Source organism: Phaenicophaeus curvirostris, chromosome 4 (genome assembly GCF_032191515.1).
Source record: "Phaenicophaeus curvirostris isolate KB17595 chromosome 4, BPBGC_Pcur_1.0, whole genome shotgun sequence".
Classification (NCBI taxonomy): domain Eukaryota; kingdom Metazoa; phylum Chordata; class Aves; order Cuculiformes; family Cuculidae; genus Phaenicophaeus; species Phaenicophaeus curvirostris.
This window is the reverse complement of record NC_091395.1, coordinates 54,085,507-54,099,116: the sequence shown is the minus strand read 5'-3', so window position 1 is coordinate 54,099,116 and position 13,610 is coordinate 54,085,507. Positions and strand designations below refer to the sequence as shown.

The 13,610-nt window shown below is 41.7% G+C and overlaps 1 protein-coding gene across 1 annotated transcript in view; it reads right to left on the bottom strand.

Moving 5' to 3' along the window:
- RFC1 (replication factor C subunit 1) overlaps positions 1-13,610 on the bottom strand; it is a 37,998-nt gene that overhangs the window by 1,988 nt on the left and 22,400 nt on the right. Inside the window, exons 10-24 of the mRNA XM_069856179.1 lie at positions 12,702-12,809; positions 12,052-12,231; positions 11,666-11,770; positions 9,644-10,040; positions 8,620-8,729; positions 6,914-7,028; positions 6,358-6,446; positions 5,213-5,350; positions 4,705-4,800; positions 4,431-4,529; positions 3,847-4,001; positions 3,615-3,732; positions 2,593-2,738; positions 1,174-1,387; positions 129-320 (exon numbers count right to left, since the gene is read on the bottom strand). Of these exons, the coding sequence (XP_069712280.1) occupies positions 129-320; positions 1,174-1,387; positions 2,593-2,738; positions 3,615-3,732; positions 3,847-4,001; positions 4,431-4,529; positions 4,705-4,800; positions 5,213-5,350; positions 6,358-6,446; positions 6,914-7,028; positions 8,620-8,729; positions 9,644-10,040; positions 11,666-11,770; positions 12,052-12,231; positions 12,702-12,809 (2,262 nt within the window). The remainder of the gene's footprint in view (positions 1-128; positions 321-1,173; positions 1,388-2,592; positions 2,739-3,614; positions 3,733-3,846; positions 4,002-4,430; positions 4,530-4,704; positions 4,801-5,212; positions 5,351-6,357; positions 6,447-6,913; positions 7,029-8,619; positions 8,730-9,643; positions 10,041-11,665; positions 11,771-12,051; positions 12,232-12,701; positions 12,810-13,610) is intronic.

Sequence of the window (13,610 nt, the reverse complement as noted above, 5' to 3'; positions counted from 1 at the left end):
GTGTGCGCCTTTTTAGCTACTATGTTTTTGGCGGTTTTTTTTCAGTTCAGATGATGTTACAAGTCCCAGAAAGGTAAACAAGAGTAAACAGTTTAGGGAGGTAGCGTAACACTGAGGAGATAAGTCACCTTAATCATGGCATCACTTTCAACAGTATCCTGCTCATCCTCATCAGACTGGATCTCTTCCACATTCAAGTCCTCGCTCTGTTCCAAGGCTACCACAGATCCCGACTGCCGTTTAGACGTCTTGACAGAGTTAAGTGAATATGGAGTCAGATGTGCCTCTTTATTGTAGGCACGTGTGAAAGCTGCTTTGACCTGTTAGGTTGAAAGGAAACACTATGAGCATCAGCTTGGAACTGCAGACTGTAGTCCCACCTCATCCCCCGATGCTCGTCACCTAGGCCAATAGCTGCAGCTCAGTTGTTCCTGTGCCACTCGATCTCAGTCACTTACCCCAAGCCCCGCTCAGTGGCACTGAGCGCTGCCACCCTGCAGCAGCCTATCCAGACTAGGGGCAAACACCACCTACTACCATAGGCTTAGGGAGAGAAGATTCTTCTCTTTCCCTCAGCACTTGACCTGGGATATAGGCGATCACAGTTCAGATCTCACGCCGGCCAAGGTTGTAGCAGGGACTTGAGCTTAAACTCACCTCATACAAATGAGGGTCCCAGCCGCTGGTGTGGATTAGCTGGATACAGAAGAGCACCACCCAAAGCCCCCCCAAGTCTGGCAGTTCAGTCTCACTGGACTGTAAAACAAATGAGCTGCAAGCCAGCCTCTTAATTCAGTTCCCACACCCTAACATGCAGAGCTGTGCATCCCTCTTCCTTCGCACAATGGTAGGAAAAGCAGTGCTGCACACGGAGGCGACAGCTTAAAACCAGGAGCTTGCCTGCCTTACCGGCTTTCCCTTCTGTGTTCCAGACACAGCTGACACCCACTCACCCTTCACACCAGGCTGAATGAAGCACAGCCTGATCCTCTTCTAGGAGGCGCTGCCAGAACCGTCAGTAGTACACTTGACATTTCATTTGCAAAGACTACCATGAAGCCACAGTTAATAAAATTATTCATTTGCAGCTGCACCTCCACACCACAGCTATTATGCTAGGATTTCTTTTTGAAGATACAGAAGAAAAGGAAGAAATCCATTAGTGAATTTTACCTTGGGATCCAGCTTTGAAAAAGGACTGGGTTTGCCTCCCCACATGCTTATTTCCATGATATTGTCAACATCATCTTTCATCAAGCAGTAAGAGTCCATGAATGTTATAGCTTCTTGTACACCATCTGCTCCAAAGTCTTTCAGGGGCTGGACAAGTGCATCCCGCAAATATGACAGATACTCCATGTTTACCGTCCTCTTGCACGTCTGGGTTCTTTGTCAAAGTGAAAGCAATAAGTAACTGTGTAGAACCACCACTCACTTGTAAACACAAGCAACCTGCAGGTAAGCCCCCAACTGCCTTAAGAGCTAACTGTGAGTTTTACTGTGCAATTCCTGCGTTTGAACACCTTGCGCTGGGTTATCCCTAACACCAGAAGGTGGGTAAGCACGTCCCTAACTGAGAAATAACTTCAGGGGGAAAAAAAACAAAATAGTCACAGTCCTGTCAACAATGTGGTAAGAAAGTGTCACCAACACTGTACAATGATATTCACAGAATGTACACTTACCACTAATGCCTTGCCATACAAATTTAATGAATTTGCATGAAAACAAAATCATAGAATAGTTTGGGTTGGAAGGGACCTTAAAGATCATCTAGTTCCAACCCACCTGCTGTGGGCAGGGACATCCCACTAGATCAGGTTACCCAAGGCCCCATCCAACCTGGCCTTAAAAACCTCCAGGGATGGGGGCAGCCACAACCTCCCTTGGTAACCTGTTCCAGTGTCTCATGGTGAAAAATTTCTTCCTAATGCCTAGTCTAAATCTTCCCCTCTCCAGTTTACACCCATTCCCTCTTGTCCTATCACCACAAGTCTTTATGTGTAGTCCCTCTCCAGCTGTCTTGTAGGCTCATATCAGGTACTGGAAGCTCACTATAAGGTCTCCTCGGAGCCTTCTCTTCTTCAGGCTGAACAACCCCAACTCTCTCAGCCTATCCTTGCACGAGAGGTGCTCCAGCCCTCTGATCATCCTTCTAGCCCTCCTCTGGACCCCTTCCAACAGTTCCATATCCTTCTTATGTTGAGGATTCCAGAACTGAACACAATACTCCAGATGAGGTCTCACAAGAGAGGAACAGAGGGGCAGAATCACCTCCCTTGACCTCCCACGCTTCTTTTGATGCAGCCCAGGACACGGTTGGCCGCCTGAGCTGTGAGTGCACACTACCGGCTCATGTCGAGCTTCTCATCAATCAGCACCCCAAATCCTTCTCTGCAGGGCAGCTCTCAATCATGTCACCCCCCATCATATCCTGAAAACAGGGATTGCCCCAACCCAGGTGCAGGACCCTTGCACTTGGCCCTGTTGAACCTCATGAGGTTCTCGGAGGCCCCCTTCCCCAGCCTCTGTCCAAGTCCCTCAATAAAATATCCATGGCAATATGAACCAAAAAAGGAACGTCAGAACTACCTGAGGCTCATGTGCATTGCCAGTTCTTGAATGATACGATCATGTTTGCCTGTGGATGAGAATTTCCCCAGCCAGCTGGGAAAGACAGGAAACTGGGACATGTGACCTCTCATCAGCTCCCCAGGGAGAACGCTTGCGTAAATTGCCTGAAAAAGTAACACACACACACACCAAACTCAAACCACACTGAATTGGTCTCACCAACACCACAACCCGCTACTCTGCTTGTCCACAAGGAAGGGCAGAGTCACAGTTCCACAATGGAAACAGCTCATTTTAAAGAGCTCTTTCTTGGTTGCTTTTTTCTGTTCAACCACTTTTATGTTCATGTCTTGTACCACCCTATTTGTCACCATGTTCTAAAATACCTGTGAAGTCACCTGGGCTTTAAAAGCCATTTAAAAAAAAAACCAAATTAAAATGCAGTCAAACAGCTGACTTCACACAAACAAGAGCTGTTGTCTCCAGCAGATGGGCACAGTGAAGGAGACACTCCAAGGACCACCGCTAATCTACATAAACTCAGCCAGCAGCCTATCTGCTGGGACGTGCACTGAACAGGGGCTGCACTGTAGAGGTCCCTCCATCCAACTTTGCAATACATTCTCTGGTGCCAGTCACAATCCTTTACGCGCAAGTCTTGGACTGTTTCAGTGATAATCAGTGACAGAGCTTCAGTCCTCCGTGCCTTGGGAGAAATACTGGCCTGAAAAGAGGCGGCGATAGGAAGCACATAAATAAAACTGAGCAGCCTCAAAAGTACAGGTCAGAAACCATATGTGCACCTGTGCTTCATGAAGAAGGGTCAAGATTTTTAAAGTTTCAGAAGCCTTAATTTCATGATACAGCGTGGGTTCAACAAAACAAATATGGGAAACTGCTCTATGTGCCAACAGAACAGAGAATGCTACAAGGAGTGTGAACTACATAGGGCATAAAATTATACTGAAACATTGATGTCAAAGGATTGGTCTTTTACACTGGACACCCAATAAGGCACAAAGTGAGTGTCAAGTGCTCACCTGTGTTGGAAGCAGGCTCCAGTTTTGCTTGCTACGAATCTGTTTGTCCACTATATCACCATCACATATACTATCAGCTGCTCGACTCAGGAGCACCAAGTGCTTCTTTAGATTTCCTCTGGAAAAAACAAAGTTGACTGGGTTACCAAGCAGAAACATCCAGATCAGTTTTAGTCTAGTTTTACTCCCCGACATGAAAGCCTATGTCAATTTAGGGAACAGAATAACTCACCCAGCAGCGGCTGGTTTCACATGTACATAGTTCTCTTGGACAAAGAGAGGTGCTAGAGAATAATCATGGAAGAAAAGATCCGATTTGTCTATAAGAGACATGCGAGAAGCCTCCTCTCCAGTTGCAAAAACCTTCCGGACAACATCAAAAGGGCCCTAAGTAAATGATATTTCAAGAAGTCAGTGGGTTGCAGGCCAATACAAACAATAAGACACAGCACCACATCAACAAAACACCCGTAGTGATGGTACCAGACAACAATTGGGCTCATCAGTACAAGTTCAACATTCAGTATTTCCTTCTTAGTGTTCTACCAGTTTTGAGAAGTGTTCTACCAGTTTTACTTCTGATATTAAGAGAATTATCTCCTAAATAGAGGGCTCTAGATGAGAAGCACGAGCTTCATAATTGCATCTCACATAAGAGACCAGTACACTAAAATATATACACTTAGCCCTGGATTTACTGCTCTTCAACTATTTACGGTGAGTTCGACAGCTCTCTGCATCTAGGCTACCAGAGCTTTGTTTGGAAGATGTGTTAAATCCTAGTGATTACATCAGAAGCTAGTCTTTCACACTTACCAGTTTGATATCCTTTTTGGCTCTGTTAGCATCTGTTTTAGCCTCATCATAAGTCAATGATTTATCTTTTGCACACCACATATTAAGATTATGTAAAACCTGAAGAACAAAATTGACAATTTGATAGCATAAGAGCAGTTACATGGAAAACTCGAGCAGAAAAGAACTTGAGCTCTACACAAAAAAAATAACACTGTTCACATACTACACTGAAGTCAAGGACTTGTACCTGACGTGCTCTTTGAATAGACACTGATGCTGAGTTGGCACTAACCTGTCTGATGTCCTGATTTGCTGCCAGGATTATCTCTTGCATAGCAGGTGGTGGAATTTTCAAACCTTCTTTAAATGCAATAGACATCATGGCACCCTGAAATACACACAATTGAGAAGGTGTCACTAGAGAACTCCTGGGAATTCTCCCCCCTACAGAACACGCCAACACATCTGTGGAAGAGCATTACCATATTTTCCTAGAGTTTTGGGGTTCTTTTAAAGCATGTGTAACTTAAATTTCCACTCAAACAGAAGCCATCCCTTGTCATTAGTGTAAAAAAGTGCATGTGATATCTTTAAGACAGACTTCTAAATCTGAAAGGCTTTGGGATACTTTATTGTTTGGGGAAGAAAAAACCTCAGGCAGCCCATTTTAAAAAGCATAGTTACTCCCTGAGGCAAACCTTTAAGTTTATAGCGGTGTTTCCAATTCTGTATAAATTCTGGCACATGAAGACACAAGCGATGGCAATTCAGTGCAGCCCACACAGCCACAACCTTCTTACCTTAATCTGTTCTAGACGAGGTCTCTGAAAACGAAGATCAAAACAATAGTGGACCAAGGAACGAATTTTAGGATGGTTTCGATCATTACACATACAGATGATGGGTATCTTTGTGTGTCGTATCAAACCAATCAATTCCTGGGATTTAAACACATTACAACAGTTACATTAGATACCTCAGAGAATAAGAATGTTTAAGCAGTGTTAGACCCTGCCTTAAATCAGATCCTTGACAGATGCAAATCTAAAATTCTTCCTACTGCAATCGTATTTCCACACAGATTAAAACCCAGCCCCTTTCCTACTTTTTCTACTGGCTATTCTGTTCAGCTGCAATAAATTTGCTGTCTTCAACCCATTTCCAATATCCTCTTCTAACAATCATGTTTAGACTGTTCTTCACAAACCAGTTAAGATCAGTATTCCAGAGTGAAGGTGTCCACCTGGAGAACTAGATCCAAGGCCAGTTTGATCTGGCCGACACCCAGCAGCAGCACACAGCTTTCTGACTGCACTGTGCTACAAACTATCCAGAAGCAAAAATCAGCTCTTCCTCCTTCAAAGGGCTCAACCCTGAGGCTTCAGCATTATTATGTCTTACCAGAACAAACAAAAGTGAAATTCAGTTCAATTTCATATTGCTGCAATATAAATGTCTGCATCTGAGCTAAAGGCCTGTATGCCCTTTATTATTGAAGTATTGCACGTGACCACAGGAAATCTTCAGAAGCTAAAACTGGAGCTGCCAAGGAGAACAAGTATAACACTGCCTCTACCACATTGTTTATCCAGTATTACTGCCGACTGAAGGCAACAACCGTCCTGGTCACATTACAAACCTCCCACTGCAGCTAGATGTCAGCTGAGGATAAATTCATCTGACCAGGAACAAATACCTAAAGCGCACACACCAAAGTTTGTCACTGCAGGTTTCTTTTACAGAAGTGTATTTCCTCCCCTCTATCAATGCATAATTCTTCTTACACAAAAACAGACTTCTAAAACAGGTCAAAAACTGTACTCTATAGACACTTTCTATGGACCATGTGTTGACGACAGAACACTACACTGGCTTGAAATATTTTGTGCTGTAAATGGTATGCGCTCTAAGCAATGGCATTAGCTAATAACTATAGCAGTTTCACCTGAATCCCTCCTCTGTCTTCATTGCCTGCCATACCATCCACTTCATCCATGATCAATACATGTTTCCCGCTAACTGATGAGGATGTGCCTGAAAATGAATATGGACAAGAAAATGAGATGGGAATAAAATAGCGTCTTGTTCAGAGGGTTTTAGCCAATGCTTTATAGGTTACGTAAAACCATCCTAGACAATTGAGGTGGTGATGAACCCCTTCCTCCACCACTTGATCACAGGAATCTATGTTCACAGGACAAAACTGACTATAGCCTCATGTCATCTTCCAAGAAATAAATCCCAAACAACAGAAGAGCAACTGCAGAGTTTGAGTAGGTTGTGCTGATTAACAATCAATTCTACTGATAGCAGGATTTAATTATACAACTGAAGATGAAATAAAGAGCTTAGTAAACGCAGCCATCTCTATTAGAGCTCGATCCCTCCACATGATGAGCAAGTTAAATTCCTAATACTGTTGTTTAATAAGGAAGCTCTCTGTCCTTCCTGTAACTGGACTCTTACCACAGCTGGAATTCTCCTTCAAACAACAGACCTACCAGAACAGAAGTCTGCGATGCTTGTGTTATTAAGTGACTCAGCAACTACTTCCTTTAGACTGTTCTTACTGCGGGTGTCACTGGCGTTCAGCTCCACATAGCTATATCCCAGCTCCTAGTCCAAACACAAACCAAAAAATGAGAACACAGATCAGTGACAGAGCATATGCATACTCAGAATTAGAAATAGTATTTCAGAGTTCCAGAAGAAACCTCTTTCAACACTGTTTTAATATATAATTCATGGTTTTGATTGCTTTCTCCCCTTATGTTCCTTTTCTCTCACACTCCAAAAACATTTATAACAGACACGGAACCAGACACAGAATAGATACACCTAAAAGAACTTTAAGGGAGGGTTGTGAAGTGAGTGTGATTTTATTCTGAAGGATTAAGGTAACTGCCATCAGGTATAGAAACAGAACTACAAGCCAAACCTGGCTAAGCTCCATGGTATTTCCAGCTGCATATCAAAGGATATGCAGGAAGTCAGACAAAAAACATGCCACATGCCTCTGAAAGCTGAAGGAAAAGCAGCCTTTAACTAAGATCTCCTATACAGCACTCCTATACGCTGCCTAACATTCCTAATGCTTTAGAATAGGGCTGGGCCTGGTCCCTGAAAGAACTTAAGCCAACTCCTCCCTCCTCCTTTATCGGCAAACTCCCCTGTCAGGGGCACATAGCAGTGAGCTACACACAGCTTTGTTCTTGCCACTTGAACAACCCGGTCTTGTTGGCTACTCCTGTGGAGTGGAGTGGTCTGCAGAGACCTGAAGCTGTGAGCAAGCTAGGCTGGAAGCCAGAAGCAGAAAAGACCATGCTAGTGCAGACATGAGCCCAAATAAGCACATCCAGCTCTTTTTCTGCAGGTCTAATTTGAGGTGTGGCATTGGCTTGTTGGCACAAAGCTCTGAGGCACAGAGGAGGGAGAGGGTCACATGGGGAGTTACTCATATTATACAACTCAAATACTGAGGTAAGTAATCATTCCTTCCCAGCACAAAGATCAGATAGCTGACAATAGCTCTCAACCCTTCCAAACTGGCAGCATCAGATTCTGAGAAGGTCCTTGCAAGTCAAAGAACAACAAAATAATCTTTAACCTGACACAACACCACTATTGACAAGTTCCCACTTGCTTCTCATGACGTAGTTAGGGGAACAGTGTTCCAGCTAAGTAAGGAAAAACAAATTTCTAAATTCAGGTTTAGAAGTAGACACAGAGCCCTGCCAGCTTCTCTCATCCCAAAGTAGTGTGTGAATTTAGGAGTCTGGGAAAAATATCTTTGCAAGATGTATAAAAGCACTATCAAGTCTGTTACAGAAACTTTAAAAAAGCTTGCCAGAATTTAACTCCCACTACATTTATTGCAAACATTCTCTGATACATTGAATGAGTGCCAAATGCTCATAATTTTTGAGAATAAATTCCAATTGCTCAACATCCTGCGATATACTCTCTCCCTCTCAATGTAACTGAAAGAAACGCAGACACCCAGTGCATGTTTTCATCCCAAACCTGATAAAGCTCTCTAAATATCCACATATCTTCACCTGTAACCCTGTTCTGCACAGATGGAACTAGGCTGCGAGCAGAGCCTGGTTAAGTCAGGGGATTATCCACCTACACACCACATCCATATCCAGATAGGGCATCAACGTTGAACAAACGCAGCTAAGAACAACCGTTGATATGAACTCACCTTACAAACCAAAGAAGCTGTAGTAGTTTTACCAACTCCAGGTGGACCAGAAAGTAACGCTGCTTTAAAACTAGTACCATCGTCTTTGCCTCCAGTTTTATTGGTCTTCGCTACAAAAAAAAGATTCCAGGTTTTACCAAGGTGTATATTACAAAAAAAAAGGCATGCCTCATGTAAATTCTTAAAGATATCAAGCACCACTGGAGTTTTTCCTCATTTAAGGCTTGATATGAAAAATACATACACACATGCATCCCAGCCTTTTAAGGAAAGCTGTTTAAGCCATCTTAGTTTACGACTTGCAGTGATTATAAACTGAAAAATAGCAAAAGTGCTATTAACGTAACAAACATTTCTGCAATTTCCTCACAACCACATCATAGAAAAAGACAACCAAAAAACCAATCAATACACACACCAAAGCGAAAAAACCCACTACCAACTACAACAGCAGTGAAGCTTAGACGCTGTTTTAGTCAGAGAAAACACCGTCCACGGGCTCTCACACTACACAACACAGTCTGCACGTCAAGCACAACCGGGAACTTAATGATTCGTCTCTTCCCCATGCATGATGCTATCCCTGAATTTTCACCGTGTGCACAGACAGGTTATCACTGGCCAACATTTCTCTTGGAGAGAGAATTCACTAGCTTGAATACGAGGCCATTTTTCTATACACAAATGCTAGCTTATTTTGGTTCTTCTGAAAAAATTCACAATTCAAAGATTATCACAATATTCAAAAAAATATCTTCAGAGTTTGCTTTTCTGGGTTTTCTTTTGAGGGGGTGGAGCGGTAAATGAACAATCGCTTCAAAAAACACAACACAACAATCCTAAAACAGCCCCTACACCACAGCACACTCAGGCTCACGTGCTGCTACAAAAAAAACACATCCAACTTTAGTCTTGTTCCTGCTTTAGAGCTGCTCTGCAGCCTCAAATGCCCTGATCGATCCAGTGAACCAAGAAGCATGACTGACATGGAAGAACACAGAGAGAAGTTAACTGTTCTAGTCACCTTGTCCATCTTCCAACGTATTCTTGTGCCAATTTCGGAGCCATCGGAGCAGTTTATTGGCGCAGCTTTGCTCACCCTGCTGTCCAATTATTGCCTTAAGAGATACAGGCTTATACTTATCTACCCACAGCAATTTCTCTGTTCCATCTTCATTAGTCTCAGAAACCAAGTTCCCCTTAGGTTTTGATGTTTCTTTCTTCTCTACAGTTTGATGTTTGAAGTCCCCGAGTTTTCGAACAGCAGCAGTTTCTTTCTTAACAGATTTGACAGTATCTTCTTTTTCAGGAGTAGACTTATTTTTTTTATTATCAGCATTCCTTTTGAAGGGGCTAAAATTATTTTTTTCAGCTTCAGCTTTCTGTGGTGTCCTTTTAGGTCTGGGCTCTGCTTTCTTTGCCTTAGGAAAAAGAAGGTAAGAAAGGTAAAGGGAAGTTTCAAAACAAATGTACAGTACATAGACATGATGTCTTTGAACACATGTATAGGAGTGCCCGAGAAAGTAACAAGGCTTATGTACAGGTGATAAACCTTCAGATGCAGACAAAAAGAAGATTTATCTCTGAAAAATAAATTATTGCTAACAATGCTACCCAGGTTCTGTAGCACAATGCACAAAAGGAGCAGGAAACATTCTGGTCACTCCAAGAGCAGTCAGCCCCCTCCTCACAGAGCGTAAAAAAAATAATGCAAAACTGATGACTGTCAGCTTGGAACAAATGAGCCATCAGACACTCCTGGAGCTGAAGCACAGCTCTCACAGAACAACGCTTCCAACCTTGAACACTAAAACCAATTAACATTAGGAACACGTGGCTAAAAAGAGGAAAAGCAGGGAATAACCCTACTTCCAGAAAGGGAGCACTCCTCTCAAGAACATTCTTAAGAATTACATTTAGAATCATAGAACCACTAGGTTGGAAAAGACCGCTTAGATAGAGTCCAATCATTCCTATCTGCCACTAAACCATGCCCCTGAGCACCATGTCTGCCTCCAGGAGTGGTGACCTCACCACTTCCCTGGGCAGCCTCTGCCAGTGCCCAGTGACCCTTTCCATGAAAAAGTTTTTCCTGATGTCCAGCCTGAACCTCCCCTGGTGGAGCTTGAGGCCGTTGCCCCTTGTCCTATCACCTGTCACTTAAGAGAAGAGGCCAGATCCCTCCTCTCTACAACCTCCTTTCAGGTAGCTGTAGAGAACAATAAGGTCTCCCCTCAGCCTCCTCTTAACAATTACAACAATTTAACAATTAAAACAATTTACCAATTAAAAAAACCAGCACATAGCACACCAACCACATAAAAGAACTCCATAAATCCAGAGAGCATTCAATGCAAACTGATTCAAAGGAAGTGAAAGCAATTATAGCTAGTAAGCTTACAGCTGGTTTTCCTTAAGACACCAACAGTATCTTGATGTGTAACAATTGATATCTAGCCACATCAGAAATACCAAAGCAACCTCTACACTGGATGCATAACATGCTAGCGCAAACAAAGATCACTCACATTTTATCCACGACAGACTAAATTTAGATGTGCATAAAAACTTGTTACTGCTTTTACAGTATTCCCTAAAAATTTACCTTTAATATTATTACTTCAAGTACCACCTGAAACACCAGTTATGTAGGCACATGGTTTACGCTTAGCTGTCCCAAGCTTACAGTACAAGTTTATATTTGGCTTGTCTGGGAACCACACTATCAGTCACAATTACTTATTTCAAAGAACAAGCAAATACTCAAAGTTTAAAACAAACTAAAGAGATACAATTATTCACTCAGCCAGATGCCTAAAATACAGAATGTCAGTATGAAAACAAAAGGTGGGAGAAAACCCCTGTAGCTCCCAAGTAGCAGTCCTAAGTACAAACACAAAATTTTCACTTTCAATAGTTTTAACCTAGAAAGGTCAAACTGACAATCGTATGGTTACTGTTAGAGGAATGGAGGACCAAAACTCCTCAAAATTAAACCCAAATTAAGCAAAACCAAGAAAACTCCTTAATTTTATTATAAACAAACCTCCATTTCAGCCGCCAGCTCATATTTGGACTTTTTGCCTGGCATTGTTCGAATAAGATCAAACAGGCCATCCTCATCAATAATTTTCGTCCCTAAAGCCGATGCCTGAAGCCAAAGAAAGAAACAAAAGTAAGGTCAAGTAAAGTAAGGAGTTCTAGAATTCACTTCCAAGAGGTTTCCAGTAAAGACTACGTTTAGGAACACAGATTTATTTTTTTTTAATAAATATATACACGTGTGTATGTATAAATAAAAACAAAACAAAGCCCTAAAACATGAGGTAACTTCTCCTATTTAGCATGTATTCTATTTGTAGTACTGCCTCCCATCAGCAGAGATAGTTAGATATGAACAATTCGGTTTCACTTCTGCACACAAACACTCACCTTTTCACATTTAGATTGGCCACAGTCTCGTCCCATAACCAGGTAGTTTGTCTTCTTGCTGACATTGCCAGTTACTTTTCCTCCATAACGTTCAATCAGAGACTTGGCCTCATCTCTTTCAATACACTCCAGAACACCTGTAATTACGAATGTCAGGCCTTCCAAGCAGTTTTCAGCTCCCTGAGAATCAGAGCAATGCAGAAAATGTCATTACCAGATGCAATTCCACCAAACGCACACCTCTTCACCTCAAACTTTTACCTCCTACCACATCAAGTACCCTAATGAAGCTTTAAAAACAAGGCATTAAAAAGGAATAACTACCAGCAAAACTTCACACATTCACCTGACTGATCACACTCTTGAACACCGTGCTTCAAGCATAGCACGTTAATCAATTGAGTGATAGGAACCCTCAACTTTAAGACCAGTAACTATTTTTCATTATCCGGACTTCATAAACCAAGTACCGAATTTTTCTTAGCGTATTTCCTTACATTTAGTCACTATTTTGCATTACAATTTAGTTTGTCCCAATACATATTTCCTCTGTGAAAAAAATACCAGTTCTTATATAGTTTAGTTGATACTTGATCACTAACAATAGCAACTATGACACCCTCCCCCACTTCTGCTGTAGGCAAACATACCTGAGGTATCTCTTTGGAACCCAGCGCTTTCGGACCCTCACGATTAAGGAAGCTTCGGTAGGCTTGGTAATTGAGTCGCTTCTTTTCAGAGTCCTCAGGACTTACAGACTTCACAGGAGGAAAAAAAAGTTAGTACATATCAGGCACATGAAAACACCAAAATAAAAACTCAAGCATCACAGTTTAAGACGTTTTTATGCACCAAAGGAAAAGTAAGTTCTAAGACTTGGTTTTGATCTAGTAATATGCAATACCAAAGCTTAATGTGGTTTTGGTGCTTGCGTTTTGAGTTTTTTCAAAAAAGATTTCAAAAAACTCACCTGAGTTTAAAAAATACCTACCTATTGGTTGTTAATTTTCTGCAGATTCATCTGTATTCCACACACTCACTAATTCATAAATTATTGCTCTAAATTCACATGTTATTTTATTTCAGAATTACATCAGGTATAGACAAGATACACACTTACATAAAGTTTATTTCATAGTATTTCTACTTTTAGGAGACACGTAAACTTTTTGATCAGCAAAAATCTATTCAAAACTCACTCCAAAAAAAGCTGCAGGCTCTCCCTCACAATCACAACTGTTATTTAAGTGTCAAAATTGGGCACTTGGTATTTTATGATTAAAAAGTGTTCGATAATTAATTACTGAATCAGAGTTAAAAGAAAACTAAATTATATTCCTACATAACATATGAAACAAATGAACTATACTTCAGGAACAGGAGACTAGGGAGAGAGAAGGAAGTGGAAAAAGAACAACAAACAATGCTATTTATTGTTCCAACAGCAGCATAGATCCACAAGGTCACCATGCTCACATAAACAGTAAGCTTTCATTCACTAGCTAAGTGCCAGAATTCCTACATTCTGCATTTTTTTCAGAAAAGATAAATGTGAAAAA